General features: G+C 41.7%; 1 protein-coding gene across 1 annotated transcript in view; it reads left to right on the top strand.

Moving 5' to 3' along the window:
* PREP (prolyl endopeptidase) overlaps nt 1-19,097 on the top strand; it is a 129,710-nt gene that overhangs the window by 79,130 nt on the left and 31,483 nt on the right. Inside the window, exon 10 of the mRNA XM_060237585.1 lies at nt 1,881-1,984. Within this exon, the coding sequence (XP_060093568.1) occupies nt 1,881-1,984 (104 nt within the window). The remainder of the gene's footprint in view (nt 1-1,880; nt 1,985-19,097) is intronic.

Genomic DNA, 19,097 nt, shown 5'->3' with positions numbered 1-19,097 from the left:
CCCATAAACAAACAACATTAAAAAGAGGGGCAATAACCACTATTGGTGATATGCTAGAGGAAACAAAGTCTTCACCTACTGGCAGAAGATATCAACAGAGGGAGACAGATGAATCTTTGTGGGGAGGGAGTTCCAAAGTTTTGGTGCCACGATGAAGAAGCCCTTTCTCAGGTTATCACCCACCTTAGCCTCTAGACCAGGGGTGTCAAACTCATTTGTTATGAGAGCTGAATCTGACATAAATGAAACTTGACCGGGCCATGTGTGTACCTATTTAAGATTAGGTAGCAGAGATGTAAACTTTTTAAAGGACACAAACAAACACAACTAAAGATTTTTTTTAAAAAAAAACCCTTCAAATAAACATGCTTAAAACATTAGTACTTGTTGATCTTAAAGGTGCTTTCTTTGTATTTCTCCCATAGGAACCAGGGAACTGGGCAATGGACTCTGGCTCTTTCCCTCCCTGCCCAGGGACCAGGAGGGGGAGGGGCTTCAACCAATGGAGAGGGGGAGGTTTTGCTCTGCAGCTCCTGTGCGATTGAGTAAGCCTTGCAAAGCAAGTTCAGATGCAGAAGGAAGAAAGAGAGAGGGAGAAGGAAGTAGAGAAGAGCCAGTTGCATGGGGTTAGATAGGAACCCTCCGAGGACCAGATTTAGTCCTTGGGCCACATGTTTGACACCCCTGCTCTTGACCTTTGCTCATGCACAGATATCCAAGTCTCTGCCATAAATATGCTTTGCAAAAAGTGTAGTCTGGATCACAGAGCCAAGAAAATCTATCTAGCTTTACAATGGAAAATTCTAATTGAGGCCTACTTGCCACAAGCTAAGGATGAAAAGGGTGACTTGAAGATTGGGGGTGGGGGTGTCTAGTTAAGGGGAAGAATAAGTTAAAAGCAGAAACTGCAGAGTCTTGAGAATGAATGCAAGAAAGCTACTGAGTCAATGGACATTAGACCAAGACACTAGACCAATTGTTTGGAAGTCAAAAACAGTTATTTGAAATAGAAAATGTTGTGAATATCTAGATTGGTTGATGGGATTTTTGCTACAGCTTGGAACCAGAATTGCCACTCAGTGGAACCTGTGTGCATTTCATAGTATATCAAGTCATCTGGAAGTTGTGATCTGCTAACTGTGTGGCATATAATAAAACAAATGTAATTAAGCATCTTACCTTATTTCTTTTTAAAAAAATATTCTGTGAGTATTTTGTGTGGGCATGCAAATCATAGTTGTTTCTGGCAACCCCTAGTGGGGCCTGGATATTCAGTGAGGTGGCTTGCCATTGCCTACCTCTGCATCCTTGCCTGGTATTCCTTGGAGGTCTCCCATCCAAGTACTTGCCAGGGTTGGCCCTACTTAGCTTCTGAAATCTGATGAGATTGGGCTTGCCTGGGCTATCATTGTAGGGCAATATCTTACCTGCTTTCATAGGTCTGAGTTAAGAGAAGGCAACAAAGTTTGTAGATGTTATTAATTAAAGGTAACTTTCTGTGTTGTTTCTAACATGCTTTTAAATAAAATACAATATTGCCATGTTTAGGAAGTCACTTTGCCTTTTTAGTGGTAGCAAAGATTTCAGCCACTGTTTAATGTAACAGGGAAGAAAGAAACGGAATTGCTTCTTAAAAGGCATAAATTATAGCTAGGCCTGAATATTCAATAATTAGATCGAGATCTGTATTAGCTAAACAGAACCACTAGCAATGTTCATTAATGAAACCATTTTTTTAAATGGTCAAAGTATTACATTTTCTGGGGTTCCAAAGTGGACCAAAGGTTTCTGATGTATCCTTGTTTCTGGCTATTGCTGGCTTTCATAACTTCTAATTCAGGGATTGTATAGTAAACTGACAAGTATGAACTCTGTTTTAGGTATTATTTATCATTGTGATCTCACCAAAGAAGAACTGGAGCCAAAAGTTTTCAGAGAGGTCACAGTGAAAGGATTTGATCCTTCATGTTATCAAACAGTGCAGGTATGTAAAGAAAAAAATCCCTTTTTTGGTTTTGAAAACACTTTGACTTGTTATCTGAGTTGATTTTGTAATTCTACAACTACAATTTTAAGATCCCATGCATTTCACATCTGATGACCATTCCCTCATAAAACATTACTATGTCCCTCAAGCAGCATTATAGTTTTTGTTTTGTAGAGCTGGTGCTTTGCTATTAGTCTCACTTTGAAATCTTCAGAGTTTACTTTCTAGGTTTCCTGGTTGGTTGACTGACATCAAATGGATATTGGTGAGACAATTCCAGATAAAGATTTGATTCTAGTTTCTGCTGAGACAGGAAGGGAAAAAATGCCCCAATTGTATGTGTACTTTTTAGGATCATAGTGTCAAGATTGATGTGCAGTGTGTAGTTGATTGTCCTGTATTTCAGCATGGTAGATTAAATTCCTGTAGTCTGGTTTAGTGAAGGTCAGCTCTGCCTGTTAAAAGCCTTTTCCTATCTTTTATAGATGACACAGGTTGTCACAGGTGCAATTCCATAGAATCTTACATTATTGCTTTACACAGATGCACAAGGAAGATCTGTTATTCTATCATTTTTTATCTTTCTCCCTTTGTTATCTGCCCTATTTCTTATTTCATGTTTGTAATTGTTATTATTTGTTTAATAAAACTGTTTAAATAATAAAAAAGGAAGATCTGTTTTCTTCAGGAGTGAGGGGGTCCTATGTTATTCTTTAAGAGGTGATTCTGTAGCTTTAATATGTATGGTATTTCTAAACTCAGTGAACTGATAATAATTGAATTCAAATATCCATGTAATTAAAGTGTTCCAGAGAGAAAAGAAACTTAATGAGTGTATTTGATGAAAATGTTTATGGAATATGCAATAATTTCTACTCTTAAATCAATTCTATGTTTAAACAGCAAATTTATTAAGAGAATGTAGAAAACTCTTTGAAGTTTTGTGTTTAAGAAGGATATGCCAATTTTTAATCCTTTGGAGTACGAGATTATAAATCATTCAGTTTTCATATGCTTTCTTCTTTCATGTATTTTGTCTCTCTTTTCTTCATTGTATGGAACTCAGTTGAATGTCATATCAATAAATGAAAACAACATAAGAGAAGCCATGCTGGATCAGGCCAATGGCCCATCCAGTCCAACACTCTGTATCACACAGTGGCCAATACACAAACACACACACAGAGTGGCTAATAGCCACTGATGGACCTCTGCTCCATATTTTTATCCAAAACCCTCTTGAAGCTGGCTATGCTTGTAGCCGCCGCCACCTTCTGTGACAGTGAATTCCACAAGTTAATCACCCTTTGGGTGAAGAAGTACTTCCTTCTATCCGTTCTAACCTGACTGCTCAGCAATTTCATTGAATGCCCACAAGTTCTTGTATTGTGAGAAAGGGAGACAAGGACTTCTTTCTCTATTTTCTCCATCCCATGCATAATCTTGTAAACCTCTATCATGTCACCCCGCAGTCGACGTTTCTCCAAGCTAAAGAGCCCCAAGAGTTTTAACCTTTCTTCATAGGGAAAGTGTTCCAACCCTTTAATCATTCTAGTTGCCCTTTTCTGCACTTTTTCCAATGCTATAATATCCTTTTTGAGGTGCGGTGACCAGAATTGCACACAGTACTCCAAATGAGACCGCACCATCAATTTATACAGGGGCATTATGATACTGGCTGGTTTGTTTTCAATTCCCTTCCTAATAATTCCCAGCATGGTGTTGGCTTTTTTTATTACTATCGCACACTGTCTTGACATTTTCAATGAGTTATCTACCACGACCCCAAGATCTCTCTCTTGGTCAGTCTCTGCCAGTTCACACCCCATCAACTTGTATTTGTAGCTGGGATTCTTGGCCCCAATGTGCATTACTTTGCACTTAGTCACAATGAACCTCATCTGCCAGAATATAAAGACTTTAAGGGGTTTTTGTAAGCATAACTATGTTGATATATAAGCATTGAAAATGCCTGTGAAAGCGGAAATTGTGATAATATCCCAATGCCAGAAGGAACTGGATACTCATTTTTACACTTTAATTGGTCTACATAAACCCAATTCTGAGCAGAAGAAAAGGAAAAACACCCTTGAGATGCAGGCCTGTAGCTACGAGGGGGCCTGTGGGGGCACAGCCCCCCGACTTCTGGGTGAGGCCCCCTGACTGGATGCCCCAACCAGTTCCTGGGCCTCTGCCATAGCTCGGGGAGGCTGCCGCTGGCCCCACCAGCAATTTCACTGGCCGGGGGCAGAAGCAGTCTCAGCCTCCCCTGGAGTTAAAGGGCCAGCAGATCAGCTGTTTCGCGGGCCCTTTAACTCCAGGGGGGAGCTGGGGGTTGCTTTTGCTGCAGCTCCCAGCCCCGATCGCAGCCACTTCTCCTGCCCTTTCCCTTCCCTCCCTGCCCCGATCGCCTCTGCTTCTCCTCTCCTCTACTGCCTGCCTCTCCCCCCGCCTGTTCCCACGAGTAGCCCCATGCCTGCTGCCTACTCGGAGGGCTACTCATGAGTAGGCAGCAGATCCGGTGACTGGGGCTGGGCAGAGCTGTGCTGCCCAGCCAGAAGGGCTAGGGCCGGCCCTGCCTGTCACTAGAGGGAAGGTTGTACGGGGCACTGGGGGGCATCAGTGCCCCCCCTGAAAATTGTAAATGCCCCCAGACCTTCCAAATCCTGGCTATGGCCCTGTTGTGATGTGATACCTTTTGTTACACTCAAAGATGTCAGCAAACTGTGGAGAAACTGCTGCTGAAATAGAGGAACAAATTTCCTGAGGGGTCTTTGCACATGCCCCATTATTTTACTGGGAAACATGATAAAAAGAGAAGGTTATACAACGGAAGTATTGATTAACTGACATAATCTCAAAACCAGTTTTCAGGGGACATGACTTCAGAGGCCAGTTTAACTTCTCATAATTTCAATATTGCTTACACTTCTTTATCAACTCTACTCATGAATGAACTGATAACGAGGAGAAAGGCTAGGCTTTTATCGTTTGGTACAATACATAGCTCTTTAAAGCATTTTGAGAAGCAGATCAGTTTTTTTAAAAATCTAGCATCCACTTATCTAGTTGTTTAGAAATGTTTCAGGTTTTATTTTCCATGAGAGCCAACATTGTGTAGTGGGTTGTATCACTGATCTGGGAGACTCTAGATCATCCCCTCACTACCAAGGAAATTTGCAGGGTGATCTGAGGCTTGTCATGCAAACATAACCCAACCTACCACACTTTGCTGATTGAACATATGAACATATGAAGCTGCCTTATACTGAATCAGACCCTTGGTCCATCAAAGTCAGTATTGTCTTCTCAGACTGGCAGCGGCTCTCCAGGGTCTCAAGCTGAGGTTTTTCACACCTATTTGCCTGGACCCTTTTTTGGAGATGCCGGGGATTGAACCTGGGACCTTCTGCTTCCCAAGCAGATGCTCTACCACTGAGCCACCGTCCATCCCCACTGAGGTGTTGTAATGATAAAATGGAGCAGGGGTCGTTTTGTAGAAAAATAGATGGCGGAGCTTGTTAGCATATGCTCCCCCCCAGCCAAAAGCAACCCAATGCAAGAAAGGAGAGCCCCAGAGAAGCTAGGCCTGCTTGGGCTGGCTAGAGATTCATGTGTGGGTCAAAAGGCCAGCAAGCCACCTGCTGCCCAAAGTCACATAAGAAGTGGAGAAAGGGTGGTGTGGGCTTCTCCTGGGGCTAATGAGGGCTCCTGGAGACATGGGAAAGCCCCTGGTGGCTGGCTGGCTTCCCGCTCTTCTAATCCAGGGATTGTTATGCAGCTGCACCTACTAGTCAATGGACAAGGCAGGTGGGGAGGAAGAGGGGGAACTGTCAGAAAGGTTCGGGAGCTGTGCTCCTGTGAGCTCCTGCTGAATCTGAGGCGTGCAATGGAGAGAATGAGAATGATGTAAGATGAGTGAGTCCCTGTCGTGGGCAAAAGTGGGATGTAAATCAATAAATTCTACTATAAAGAAATTTCAGAATTTTTGTGCAAGGCATTACTGTAGACTTTTATTAAAATTAGAAAAATAAGGGACCTGTTTTCACTGCACCACACAGCCAGCATGTGATGAACAATATAGAGATCCTTTTTTCAAGATAGCGTAAATGTATTGTGGAATTATCCTTTTGAGAAGTGCAACTGAGTCGTCATCACTGATAAAAATGACATTTTGCTGAACATTCTAGGGACAATGTGTTTTCTAGGTCTAAAGGAAATGTATCTTGGGCACTGAGAATAGACATGAAGTCAGTGGCAGTATTATTCCATAAATTTTGTTCTGATAAGGTTGCAGCAATTTTGAGTTCTTTGTCTTGGAGGTGGGGGAGGGGGCCTGGCAATTGAATTGTACAGATTGCCAGGGCTTTTTTTGTAGAAAAAGCCCAGCAGGAACTCATCTGCATATTAGACCACTCTCCTGATGCCAAGCCAGCCAGAACTGAATTCCTGTGTGTTCCTGCTCAAAAAAAGCCTTGCAGATTGCTCTGTAGAAGTGGGTTAAAATTCCTTCTTATGCCATAATTCCTTTTTCCAGGTGTTGTCACAGGGAAGAATTGTGGCCACAAAGCCTTCCTCTCTTCCCTTGCTACTACAGATAGTAGACAAAACTCTCAATTCCCTTCCAGTGTGAGTCCCATTTAAAGACTGCTGAAATTGGTCAGGAGCAGGGTGTGGGAACCACCATTTAGAGAAACAGCTCTGAAAAAAATGCATATATGTATTTTAAAAAATCATATATGTATTTTAAAAATGGCATTGCCAACTCTCTTGTTCCAAAAAGCCTCCCATGCCTTTGCAAGCTGCACTGGTTGACTGTCTCTATTTCTTCATGCCCATGAGAGAGGCAGCTGTGCTGGTCACATAACTGTCCGTTATGCCTTGCAATGAGACAGGAGCCAGGCTAGAACAAGAGACTTTGCAACCCCAGTGCAGAGTAGCTTAAATGCACACTGGTCCCTGCATCTGTTGCTGTGTTGCAGACTAGCAGCTGGCTTGTTTGCACTGTGAATGGAGTCCATCTTGGCTTCTAGCCCTGTAGGATGGCTGCCTCCAAAGAAAAAGACACAAGGGACAATAGTGAGTAATGTTCTTCAGTTCTTGAAGTTCCACACCCACTCGGAGTGCACACCTTGAGAGAAATATTCCTGTTGAGCCAATATGTTCTAGGCATGCTCCCAGTATTTCATTGTTACTCCAGAATAGCTCATGGTAGGTATCCTAAACCAGAGAAAGAGATTAGAATTACTTTCTTAAACGAACACCCTGAACATATTCCAGACAACAGCTTTTGCCACTGTAAAATCATTCCCTCAAATTGTAGTCATCCTTTGAATCAAGTCTGCTTTGAGGCACAGCCAGATTGTTAGATGTCATGCTTATTAAAAGAAAATCCCACCTGGGTCAGTTCTAGTGTAGGTATGCTTCAATTAAAGTTTATTTGTTAAAACTTTTCTGTTTTGCCTTTCTGCCTTAAATAGGCAAACAAGACAGCAAACAGTGCATAATAATCTAATGAAATTTTAAAGTATCAGTATTAAAAAATTCAACATCTCTTCCTATCAATAATACATTTTAAATAAATTCCAACAGATTGCTTTTGTTTGACTGCTTTTTGCTATGTGAAAGCTCTTTTTGACTCTCTAATTGTACATTTTTCCTTCCCCAAAAGCTCAAAGACTAGTAAGTCTGTGTATGTGTGTGTGTGTGAGTGAGAGAGAGAGAGAGAGAGAGAGAGATTACTCTCTTGTTTTTAAGAGCTTTTGCTATTTTATCATGTGACTAATTCAGACAATCCTTTATGTCAAGGCCATATCTTTATCTCCATGAATTTGTCAATGTGGCTCTTCTATGCTGCTTTGTATTTACACCCCATAGTGATACCTGATCATGGAAGAAACCTGCAGCTATTCTATTTCAGAATTTAGCCACATTTAGGAGGAGAAAAATACAACAAAGTCCAGGGAGTGTCAGAGGCATATATGGTCCTGTGTTTGAAAGGAGGGATGAGTTTGGTCAAAGATGATTCTGACAAATGGGGAAATGCCTATATTTTATGTTGAACTCTAAGACCAAAGAGAAATTTAATAATAAAAAGAACTCATTGTGTTCTTCAGCTATGCTCGATGCTCTCCTTCATGAGAGATTAGCACTGTCAGTGAAACAAATATATATGTTTAAGTTATTGATTTTCTACTTTCCCACTTTTTAGGTCTAGCTCACATGTGGTTCTTTCACACATATTGTGCGTCTCTTGAAGCCCCCACTGCCCTGTCAGCCAGCTTGGAGAACACAAGGAGAAAGTTAAAGTTGCATTCTTTCCACCTCTCCCTCCTTCCCCACTCCCTACATCTATTTGCCTGTCCGTCTTCCTTCCTTGTGGCTCTCAAATATCTGACATTCATGCCTTGCGGCTCTCAAACATCTGATGTTTATTCTATGCTGCTTTTATGTTAAGCAAGTTTGGCCACCCCTGGTCTAGCTTTTGGTGACTTACAATGAAATTAACAGCATTAGTTAGACAATACAATCAGTATGGAAAAATATTTTAAAACAATAATAAACAAGAGCACAGAGATATCACTAAGCCAGGCAAATAATTTCATTTTCAACTGATATGTAAAGGATTTGGATAGACTAGGCAGCAGGTAAAGCTCTGAAAGAGGACGTTCTATATTGGAGTCACCACTACTGAGAAAGCCCTGTATCTAGCTGCCACTCAACCCCACTTCAGACCATGAGGGTATACAGTGTAGGTGGAGTTGCCAATTGCCTGCTGAAAGCAGGGGATCCCCTGGTTTGGAGGCCTTCCGCTCTGCTTCAGGTTTATCAGAAAGTGTGTGGGGGAGTTCAGTGTCCTCTGGGCACTTCATTAGGATATTATGGAGAGTTGATCAGTGGATCCCCATAGGGTATAATGGAGAGTTGATCTGTGGATATCTGAGGCTCTGTGGAGAGGCTGTTTTTTTGAGGTAGAGACACCAAATTTTCAGCATAGCATCTGCTGCCTCTCCTCAAAACACACACAAGTTTCAAAAAGATTGGACCAGGGGGATTCTATGAGCCCCCAAAGAAGGTGCCCCCATCCTCTATTACTTTCAATGAAGAGAAGGCATTTAAACGGAGTGCAGTCCCTTTAAATGTGATGGCCAGAACTTCCCTCAAAGTTCAGTCATGCTAATCACAACTTTGCTACACCCCCAGAGTCCCTAGATATTTCCTGAGTTGGACCTGGCAACCCTAAACATAGGCCTCAAGAAGTTGACCTTAACTAGTGGACAGATTTATATGGTTGTAGCTGTTTTCCCTTTTGTTGATCTTAGTGTGTTTATAGACTGGAACTTGATTAGTCTTGCTGTTCTCTTGCTTGCTAGCTCTCTGTTCTCCTCCATCTGGAGCAAGTGGAAATGATAAGCAACAGAACTTGGAACAGTTTGTTTTACTTATATGGTTATTTGTGAGCTTGCAGTACAACTAAACAATGCACTGTGAATCCTCCAGCCTAATGTATTTTTCCTCAGTTACTATAAGCTAGGTTTCCTTTTCCAAATTCTGCTAAGTTGACAAAAGAAATCCATAGAGGCCCGTGGCATGTAAAAGCATAAGAAATAAAGAATAATGCAAACAACAAACTAAGGCAAGATCTATATAAATAATATAGACAGTGAATTACAGAGTATTAGATGATACAGTAAAAGCAGCTAGTACCTAATCATTACAGTGAACCTAATCATTGCAATGAATCCTATTCCTGGTATATCCCGGAGCTGCAATCGATGAAATGGCAATTGAAACAACTAGAGAGACAATGGCGACACACTTGTGACGAAGCTACAAGAACATCTTATAGATCATTTATGCGGACCTATAAGATGGCAGTCCAGGCCACAAAGAAGACTTCCTTTGTGTCCCGGATTGCGTCTGCAACCTTGCGCTCAGGACAATTGTTTAGTATAATTCGGTCATTAACAACTTTACTGCAAGGTAAATCAAACATTAGAGAATTGGAAATCGGCTGTGAGGCTTTTGCGAGTTTTTTCGTAGATAAGGTCTCGTTGCTCCAATGTGACCTTCCTGCCATAATTGATACAGTGAAAGTACTCTAGTTTCTTTAAATGAAACTAAGTCCTCGGGGCCAGATGAATTGCATCCAAGGGTTTTAAAAGAGCTTGCAAATGTAATTTCTGAGCCTCTGGCTATTATTTTTGAGAATTCTTGGGAGAACAGGAGAGGTGCCGGAAGAGGCGGGCAAATGTTGTCCCCACCTTCAAGAAGGGGAAAATAGATGATCCGGGTAACTACCGACCCGTCAGCTTGACGTCTATACCTGGAAAAGTTTTAGAACAAATCATCAAACAGTCGGTCCTGGGACATTTAGAAAGAATGGATGTGATTACTAAGAGCCAGCATGGTTTTCTCAAGAACAAGTCATTTCAGACTAACCTGATCTCTTTTTTTGAGAAAGTGACTACCTTGCTGGATCAGGGGAATGCTGTAGACATCGTTTATCTTGATTTCAGTAAGGCTTTTGATAAGGTTCCACATACTATCCTTGTTGACAAGTTGGTAAAATGTGATTTGGATCCTGTTACTGTTAGGTGTATCTGCAACTGGTTGACAGATCGCACTCAAAGAGTGCTTGTGAATGGTTCCTCATCCTCTTGGAGAGGAGTGACAAGTGGAGTGCCTCAAGGATCTGTCCTGCAGCCTGTATTGTTCAACATCTTTATCAGTGATTTGGATGAAGGAATAGAGGAAATGCTTATTAAATTTGCAGATGATACTAAATTGGGAGGGGTTGCAAACACAGAAGAAGACAGAAACAGGATACAGGATGACCTTGACAGGCTGGAAAACTGGGCTAAAACCAATAAAATGAATTCAAACAGGGATAAATGTAAAGTTCTGCATTTAGGTAGGAAAAATCCAGTGCATGGTTATAGGAAGGGGGAGACTTGTCTTAGCAGTAATATGTGCGAAAAGAATCTAGGGGTCTTAGTGGATCATATGCTGAACATGAGTCAAGAGTGTGATGCGGTGGCTAAAAAGGCAAATGCAATTTTGGGCTGTAAGTATAGTGTCCAGATCACGTGATGTGATGGTATCGCTTTACTCTACTCTGGTAAGACCTCACCTGGAGTATTGTGTTCAGTTTTGGGCACCACATTTTAAGAAGGATCTAGACAAGCTGGACTAGGTCCAGAGGAGGGCAACGAAGATGGTGAGGGGTCTGGAGACCAAGTCCTATGAGGAAAGGTTGAAGGAGCTGGGGATGTTTAGCCTGGAGAGGAGGCAGCTGAGAGGTGATGTGATCACCATCTTCAAGTACTTGAAGGGCTATCATATAGAGGATGGTGTGGAACTGTTTTCTGTGACCCCAAAAAGTAGAACCAGAACCAATGGGTTGAAATTAAATCAAAAGAGTTTCTGGCTCAACATTAGGAAGAACTTCCTGACGGTTAGAGCGATTCCTCAGTGGAACAGGCTTCATCGGGAGGTGGTGGGCTCTCCTTCCTTGGAGGTTTTTAAACAGAGGCTAGATGGCCATCTGACAGCAATGAAGATCCTGTGAATTTAGGGGGAAGTGTTTGTGAGTTTCCTGCATTGTGCAGGGGGTTGGACTAGATGACACTAGAGGTCCTTTCCAACTCTATGAATCTAACATGGGGCACTGAGCACGTCTTCTGGTCCATTTCTAGATTCCTTCAGTCCACTCAGCCTGGAGGAGGTCAACAGGATCCTTTTTGCTGTACGCCCTATGACCTGTGGGTTGGACCCGTGCCCGTCCTGGCTTATAAAAGCTAGCCAGGCGTTGCTACGTGAGCCACTACAGGGTATTATCAACAGATCCCTGGTAGAAGGGATCTTTGCCACACCTCTTAAAGAGGCTGTGGTCCATCTCGTCTTGAAAAAACCATCTGCAGATCCAGCCGTATTGGCGAACTATCGGCCGGTATCAAACCTTCCCTTTTGGGGTAAGGTTACAGAGCGGGCGGTGGCAACTCAGCTACAGGGATTCCTGGATGATATTTCCACACTGGATCCATTCCAGTTCGGCTTTCAACCAGGTCACAGGACGGAGACAGTTCTGGTCGCCTTCATAGATGACCTCATGCGACATCTGGATCAGGGTGGCTCTGCGGTGCTGTTATTATTAGATCTGTCAGCCACATGTGATATGGTTGACCACCAGTTACTGACTAGTCACCTTGCCGATGTGGGGATTCAGGGGTCCGCCTTACAGTGGTTGGCCTCCTTTCTACAAGGTCGGGGACAAAGGGTGGTGATACGGGAAGAATCATCCCAAAGGCACCCACTTATATGCGGTGTGCCACAGGGTGCGGTTCTGTCCTCAATGTTATTTAACATCTATATGTGCCCCGTTGCCCAGATTGTCATGAGGTATGGGTTGGGATGTCATCAATATGCAGGCGACATCCAGCTCTATCTATTGATGGGTGGCCAGTCCGACTGTACCCCGGAAAATGTAGACCTGGCTCTTCAAGCCGTAGCATCTTGGCTCAGGCTGAGTTGGTTGAAGCTGAATCCAACGAAGACGGAGGTTCTCCATCTGAGCCGGGGTGGTCCAGGGGGGGAGATCCCTCTGCCAGCTTTTGACGGGGTGCCACTAATACCGACCCCTAAGGTGAAGAGCTTAGGTGTGTGTCAGGCTCTGTAACTCTATCATACTGAAATTATAAAATACTAACCAAATGGACTTTTCTATACTAACCCCTAGCCTTTGTGATATTGTAGTCACCATGCATATCCAAGGGGACGTTTGAAGTGTTAACTTTGTTTAGGTTGTAAAGGGAGCAAAGGAATGTGACCGTTGATACCGCCGCTGGCCAGCATCTTCCCAGAGGCTAGGAGATAAGCAGAAGCTCTCATGTGAAAGTTTGCACCTTCACTCTCTGTTGTTTTGAGAATAATGTCTTTGTTCAGGTATTGCTTTGATGTAGCTTCCATAAGACCCAGAAACACGCCTGCCAAGGTATTAGTCTCAGTTTCTGTTTCAAGCTATGAGTTTCCAATAAAGTATTACATTGTCTCAAATGAATACAGCCTTGAATCTCTATAGCCTGACAGTGTGCTCCTGGAGCCCGCTCTTGCAATGGAGGCCCAGGTAGCAGCCACTACTAGATCCGCCTTTTTTCATCTTAGGCAGGTGCGGCAGTTGGCACCTTTCCTGGAGCATGACGACTTAGCAATGGTGATCCATGCTACAGTCACCTCAAGAATACATCACTGTAATGCTCTCTACATGGGGCTACCCTTGATGCTGACTCGGAAACTACAGCTAGTGCAGAATGCTGCGGCACGGCTGTTAATGGGGCTCCCTCGATGGGAGCACATTCAGCCAGTGCTGAAAGAGCTGCACTGGCTACCTATTGTGTTCCGAGTCCGTTTCAAGGTGTTGGTATTGACCTTTAAAGACTTCTATGGTCAGGGGCCTATCTATCTGCAGGACCGCCTTTCTCCACATGTTCCCCAGAGAGCACTGCGTTCAGGGACAAAAAAATCTACTGTCCATCCCTGGACCAAAGGAGACTAGCTTGCGTTTGACACGGGCTAGGGCCTTCTCGGTGGCAGCACCAGAACTGTGGAATGCTCTCCCAGAGGCCATAAGGGCCTTGCGGGATCTTTTACTTTCCATAGGACCTGTAAGAATGAATTGTTCCAACAGGCCTTTGATATCTAGCCGGGAAAGAACTGCCACCCCACATCATTATAGAGTTACTATGTGATCACCATCAGAAAAGAAGGATAGAAATTTAAAGTAAATAAATAAATAAAATTATAGCAATGCCCTCCTAGGCTGTTCTATTCCAATATAGTTCTGTTCTCTCTCTTTTTTTTTTAATGTCCTCTTCGACATTATTGTTTTGCACATTCAGCAAATAATACAAGTATGGGAATTGCTCTGCTGTAATATCATACCTCAAGTGTCCCTGATGATCAGGGATATCCTTGCTATGCACTTTTTAAAAACATACTCTTAACACTTTATAAGTTCCTCTGATTTTTTTTTTCACCATGTGTTCTGATTACACTTGCAGTTGGATCTGATGGAGGGGGAAAAAGATATTTTTAAATGATAATAGGAACCTTCAATCTAAAAAGTCTGAATCATATAGTAACGTCTTTGAGTCCTCCTCATCCTTTGCACATAATTTCTTATATCATACAGTTAGTACAACTGGGAAATCTTGACGTTAAGGATGAGTCAGAACTGAATTTAATTGGCAGGGTTATAGGTGAAATTTTTTTACTATCTTCCCACACTATTCTTATTACTGTGTCATTTTGTGAGTATGAAATGTATCAATTTTAAAAATTAATGAAAAACTTTAAATAAAATATGTTGGTAAAGTTCACGACAGGCCTTGCAGACCCAAATAAGGTCTTCAAATGATAGTTTAGATTGGAAATTAAAGAAAATTTATTGAGGGTTCTTTTCTCTCCTCCCCACCCCCGCGAGTACCTTCCTAAGCATGGAAGAATGGACCCCTGGTGTTCAGAACTAGTTTTCAGTGGCTCTGTTAGCCTCTTTCATCTTTAGGTGCATAATTTAGTAATCTCTTGCTCAGGTTAGAAACATAAATTGCTCTCAGCCAGCTGGCCTGAAACTTCCTTCAACTTTTTTCCTGCATGGTATAACTACAGCTTTAAGGGGTACCTACATGCTTATTCTGTATGTACATGCACTCCTGAACAAGTTTTGTTTTCCCCTTTTAATCTGGTCTCCTTCAGACTTTATGGTATAACTTTGTACTAGAGCATCAAAATTATGTGACAATAATGCAGACTGTGTGATATTTGCCATCATGTAACAGCTTAGAGTTCTCACCTGGAGATGTGACAAATATTCTCCAGGTGCAATCTTCACATAGAAACCAGCAGTTTCTTTGGAGAAACTCTTTTCTATTGCCCCCATCTACCATGGCCTGATCGTTATAAATTTTTCTGATTACTCTATGTTGCATTTTAGCTTGCTCTTCAGTAGAAAATTGACTTCTAAAGCAGTTTAAAGCAATTTAAATAAAGTATAATTTGTTGGGGAAGCAGTTTTACTAAAGTATGGGACTCTTCTTTCTTTGAAAGCTTACGTGATCTGATGAAAGGAAGACATAACTTCCTTTGGGACAGTTGTCAGGCCTGTGTGACAAGCTGCAGTTACAGATGTTCATTTTCTGCACCGCTATTAAAAGTACGGGAGCCCTGTCCTCCTGCATCTGGTTATCTCTGGAAAATGAAAGGGTGTAACTATAAGCAAAATACATATCAATGCCTTGCCTATCAAGGTAACTTGAAAGTTACTTCTCCTAAGCTGTTCATTAAGCCAAAAATTACTTACCATAGTCAAATATCCAATGGCAAGGTTGCCTGATGGCTAGGAATCTGAGGTTTGAAGCTTGATTCTGAAGCAGAATTTGAATGCCTCTCAAAAAAAGGGAATGTTAGGTGGAGGTAGATCTGCTGAAATCCATACCCATTAATCCTGGTACTGACAAAATCTAAAGCATACTAGGTATTCAGAATGTATAATGGCAATTTAAAGTTCAAATTTTCTAATCTTAAAAGGACTGCAAATACCTAAAGTTTTTTGTTTACTCTAAGTAATTGAATTCATCTTTACTCTCAAGGAAACATAAAGTCCATTTCCCCCCCTTTTTTTCTCCCAGTATTATTTCTGAAACTGTGCATGAGGAAATGGAGAACTTCTTTTATAGTTTTCTAGTTTGCTAGTTCACTCACAAGTTCCTTGCTCGCAGACCGATCTCACCTCTGCAGATTAACAATTAACACTTCCCTATTTCATATAACACCAATATTCCCAGGATACATAAAAAAATTCTACCATCTCACTGAGAACTGAATCACAATTTATATTCATGCTTTTCTAGTGAGGTGTTTTTTTTTAGATGGGGGTCTGAGGTTTTAAAAGATTTCTGTATAGTAGTAGAACTTTTTAAACACTTGTTGATAGAATTGCACAAGCTCCTGGATGACTTGTGATTTCTTTGCCTTGGCACACAGAATGAATGTTGGACCAGCTGAAATGAAAGCCCTGCTTCTTCCACTGAGGTGCACTAATAAATCACACTCTATTTTCTTTTAGGGCATATACTGGCTTTGAAATCAGTGACAAAAGACCTACCAGCCTTTATCAGCTATGATAGGTACTGACAGGGTATAGTGAGAACTTCAAATTTCATTGCGAGATATAGAGGGTGAGCAGTTTGAAGTAGCTTATATAGGGTAAGTACTTCTTAACCAGTTTATGTAAATCAGGGTGGTAGTATGAAAAGAAATATGCTTTTACATGTAGGCAAATATGCAACACACATGTGAAACTGCAGAGACCCAGAGCAGGTTTGTGACAATAAAAGGCAAAGCAGGTGATCATATTCCTGAGGGAGGGGCTGTGGCTCACTGGCAGAGCATCTGATTGGCATGCAGAAGGTCCCAAATTCAATTCCTGACATCTCCAGTTAAAAGGATCAGGTAGAAGGTGATGTGAATGACCTCAGCTTGAGACCCTGGAGAATATCAACTTTGATGGACCAAGGGTTTGATTCAGTATAAGGCAGTTTCATGTGTCCTTGGCCATTACCATTATAAACATGGGTAGGTGTCAAACAATCCAGATTGGATTACTAATGTAGATAGGTTACATCTAGATTAGATTACTACAATGCATTCTACATAGGATTCTCCTTTAAAAGTGTTTGGGAACTTCAGTTGGTGCAGAATACTACTGGGTAGGCTTTAGCTGTTCCCCATACCATTCCTGTTTTGGATCATCTACACTGGCTCCCAGTCTGTTTCCAGGTACAATTTAGGGAGCTGGTGTTGAACTTTAGAACCATGTAGGGCTTGGGGCCATCATACCTGAAAGGCTACCTACTCCCTTAAGAACATACCTGACTATGGTTGTATTCCAAGACCCTGATTCAGGTGCCCCTGCCTTCTGAGACTAGGTGGGAGGCAACCTGGGAGAGAGACTTCTTGGCTGTGGTACCAAAACTTTGGAACTCTCTCCCCAAGAAGATTAATCTGTCCCCTTCTGCTGCCATCTTCTGTCAGCTAGTGAAGACTTTTTTGTTTTAGTCATTTTCCCTTCAGTGATCCCTCCCTCCGCCCTTGTATTTTAATCCTTGTTTTTATATTTTTGTATGTATTCTAGTTCTGGTTTTTATGAATTAGTGGTTATTTTCAGTTGGGTTTAATGGTTTTTAAGTAGGATTTTATTGTGTATTTGTTAAACTTGTTAGCCATCTTAGTGACGCTTGTGAGGTCAAGAGGGATATGAAATTCTGTAAAATAAAAAGTAGAAGTGGTAGTTTTTCTATGTTCTCTATCTTCCCAGAGCCAGTTAAGACGTTGTACCTTGCCCATAACCATTACCAGACAAAACTGATTTCCAGATGGCGCTTTTCCAGTGTGGCAGCCATAATACATGACATAGGCTTGAGTCCAATCATGGGAAATGAAACGGCAAGTGCCATGTTTTATATACAGCTGCTGGTGGTGGCATGGGATATAAACTCAGTCTTCTGTAAATTACTCAGAAGTGTTACAACTCTTAAATTGGTCCTGTCACATGAGACTGGTAATTTCTTCCTTGGCAAAGCAATCATTAAAATGCAGCAGTTGTCCATGATCAACCTGTGGTGAATTCTCACTATTCAGCACATACTTAAGTAGCTGGGATAATAAAAACAGCTTGAAAGTTCAGTTTCCAATTTAATTCTCTCTATGCTGATTCACATAGGTGTGTGTCTTGGTTGATGACTCAGTTGAAGCATGAAATGCCTCCACTGAAAAATATTATGCATAAGTTTCTGTGAAATTGCATGGAAGTTTCAATGAGGGCTTTTATTTCCAGTGACCTTTGATTGAAATTGAGTAATTCTCACATACAACTCTTCTCTGTCTCTGATGTAATCATCAGATGAAGAGAATGCTTGTGGGAACATGCCTACAGTCCTATAATGTAGCATAGTGTTGTAAGATAGTCTTAAGTAGTAATGAATAGGGGAGGTCCTAAATATAATAGACTTCTAGACAAAACAAATGTTTGTTCAAAACCAGAACCTGAACTTAAACAAAGGTGGAAGTTTAGGGTGAGCCTCTGCTCAGTCACCTCAGGCCTGTATGTATATCAAGTGAATCTGTGAAGACTTGTCCTTTAATTAAGCTAAGCTTAATTGCTGAGCAGACAGGTTAAAACGGATAAAAGGAAGTACTTCTTCACCCAAAGGGTGATTAACATGTGGAATTCACTGCCACAGGAGGTGGTGGCGGCCACAAGTATAGCCACCTTCAAGAAGGGTTTAGATAAAAATATGGAGCACAGGTCCATCAGTGGCTATTAGCCACAGTGTATGTGTGTATATAAAATTTTTTGCCACTGTGTGACACAGAGTGTTGGACTTGATGGGCCGTTGGCCTGATCCAACATGGCTTCTCTTATGTTCTTATGTAAGCTTCCAAGGTGTAGCCTGATTCTTAGACTCTGTAAATGATAGACTAAGTGTGGCAGAATCACACAGGTCACTTGGGAATCAATTGTCATTCTTCAGGTAACTAAAATTAGCTCTCCACTCCTCCGATGCTACTGTAATTGCTTTCTTATCCTTTGCCTTTGGGAGGATGGGGAAATGATCACTCTGGCTCCCATCTACCTTTCATCCTGCTCTTGATGCATGCACAGATTTTTACTTGCTGAGTGTCATCATACTACTGACAGGTCAGTTCACATCTGAAGATGATGTCACCAAGTAGTTTTATGTAGTTTCATGTAGATGTTAAAAATCATAGGGGACAAGATGGAACCTTATGGGATGCTATAGGCTAAAGAATTGAACAGCAGTCACCAAACACCATCTTCTGAAACCTACCTTCCAAGTAGGACCAGAACCATCACAGAACAGTGTCTCCAAGTTCAGAAGGATACCATAATGGATGCTATCAAAAGCTGCTGAGAGGTTCAGCAGAATCAAAAGATGGCTTCAGTTGTAATAAACTTATGTTCTTCCAGGCATCAGGTATTATAAAAACTAGTAAATAAGTTGTCTTATAACAAATATTTGTTCAGATAAAG

This window comes from Heteronotia binoei, chromosome 1, assembly GCF_032191835.1.
Source record: "Heteronotia binoei isolate CCM8104 ecotype False Entrance Well chromosome 1, APGP_CSIRO_Hbin_v1, whole genome shotgun sequence".
Lineage (NCBI taxonomy): Eukaryota > Metazoa > Chordata > Lepidosauria > Squamata > Gekkonidae > Heteronotia > Heteronotia binoei.
The sequence above is the reverse complement of the archived record's forward strand: the minus strand, read 5'-3'. Positions and strand labels throughout refer to the sequence as shown.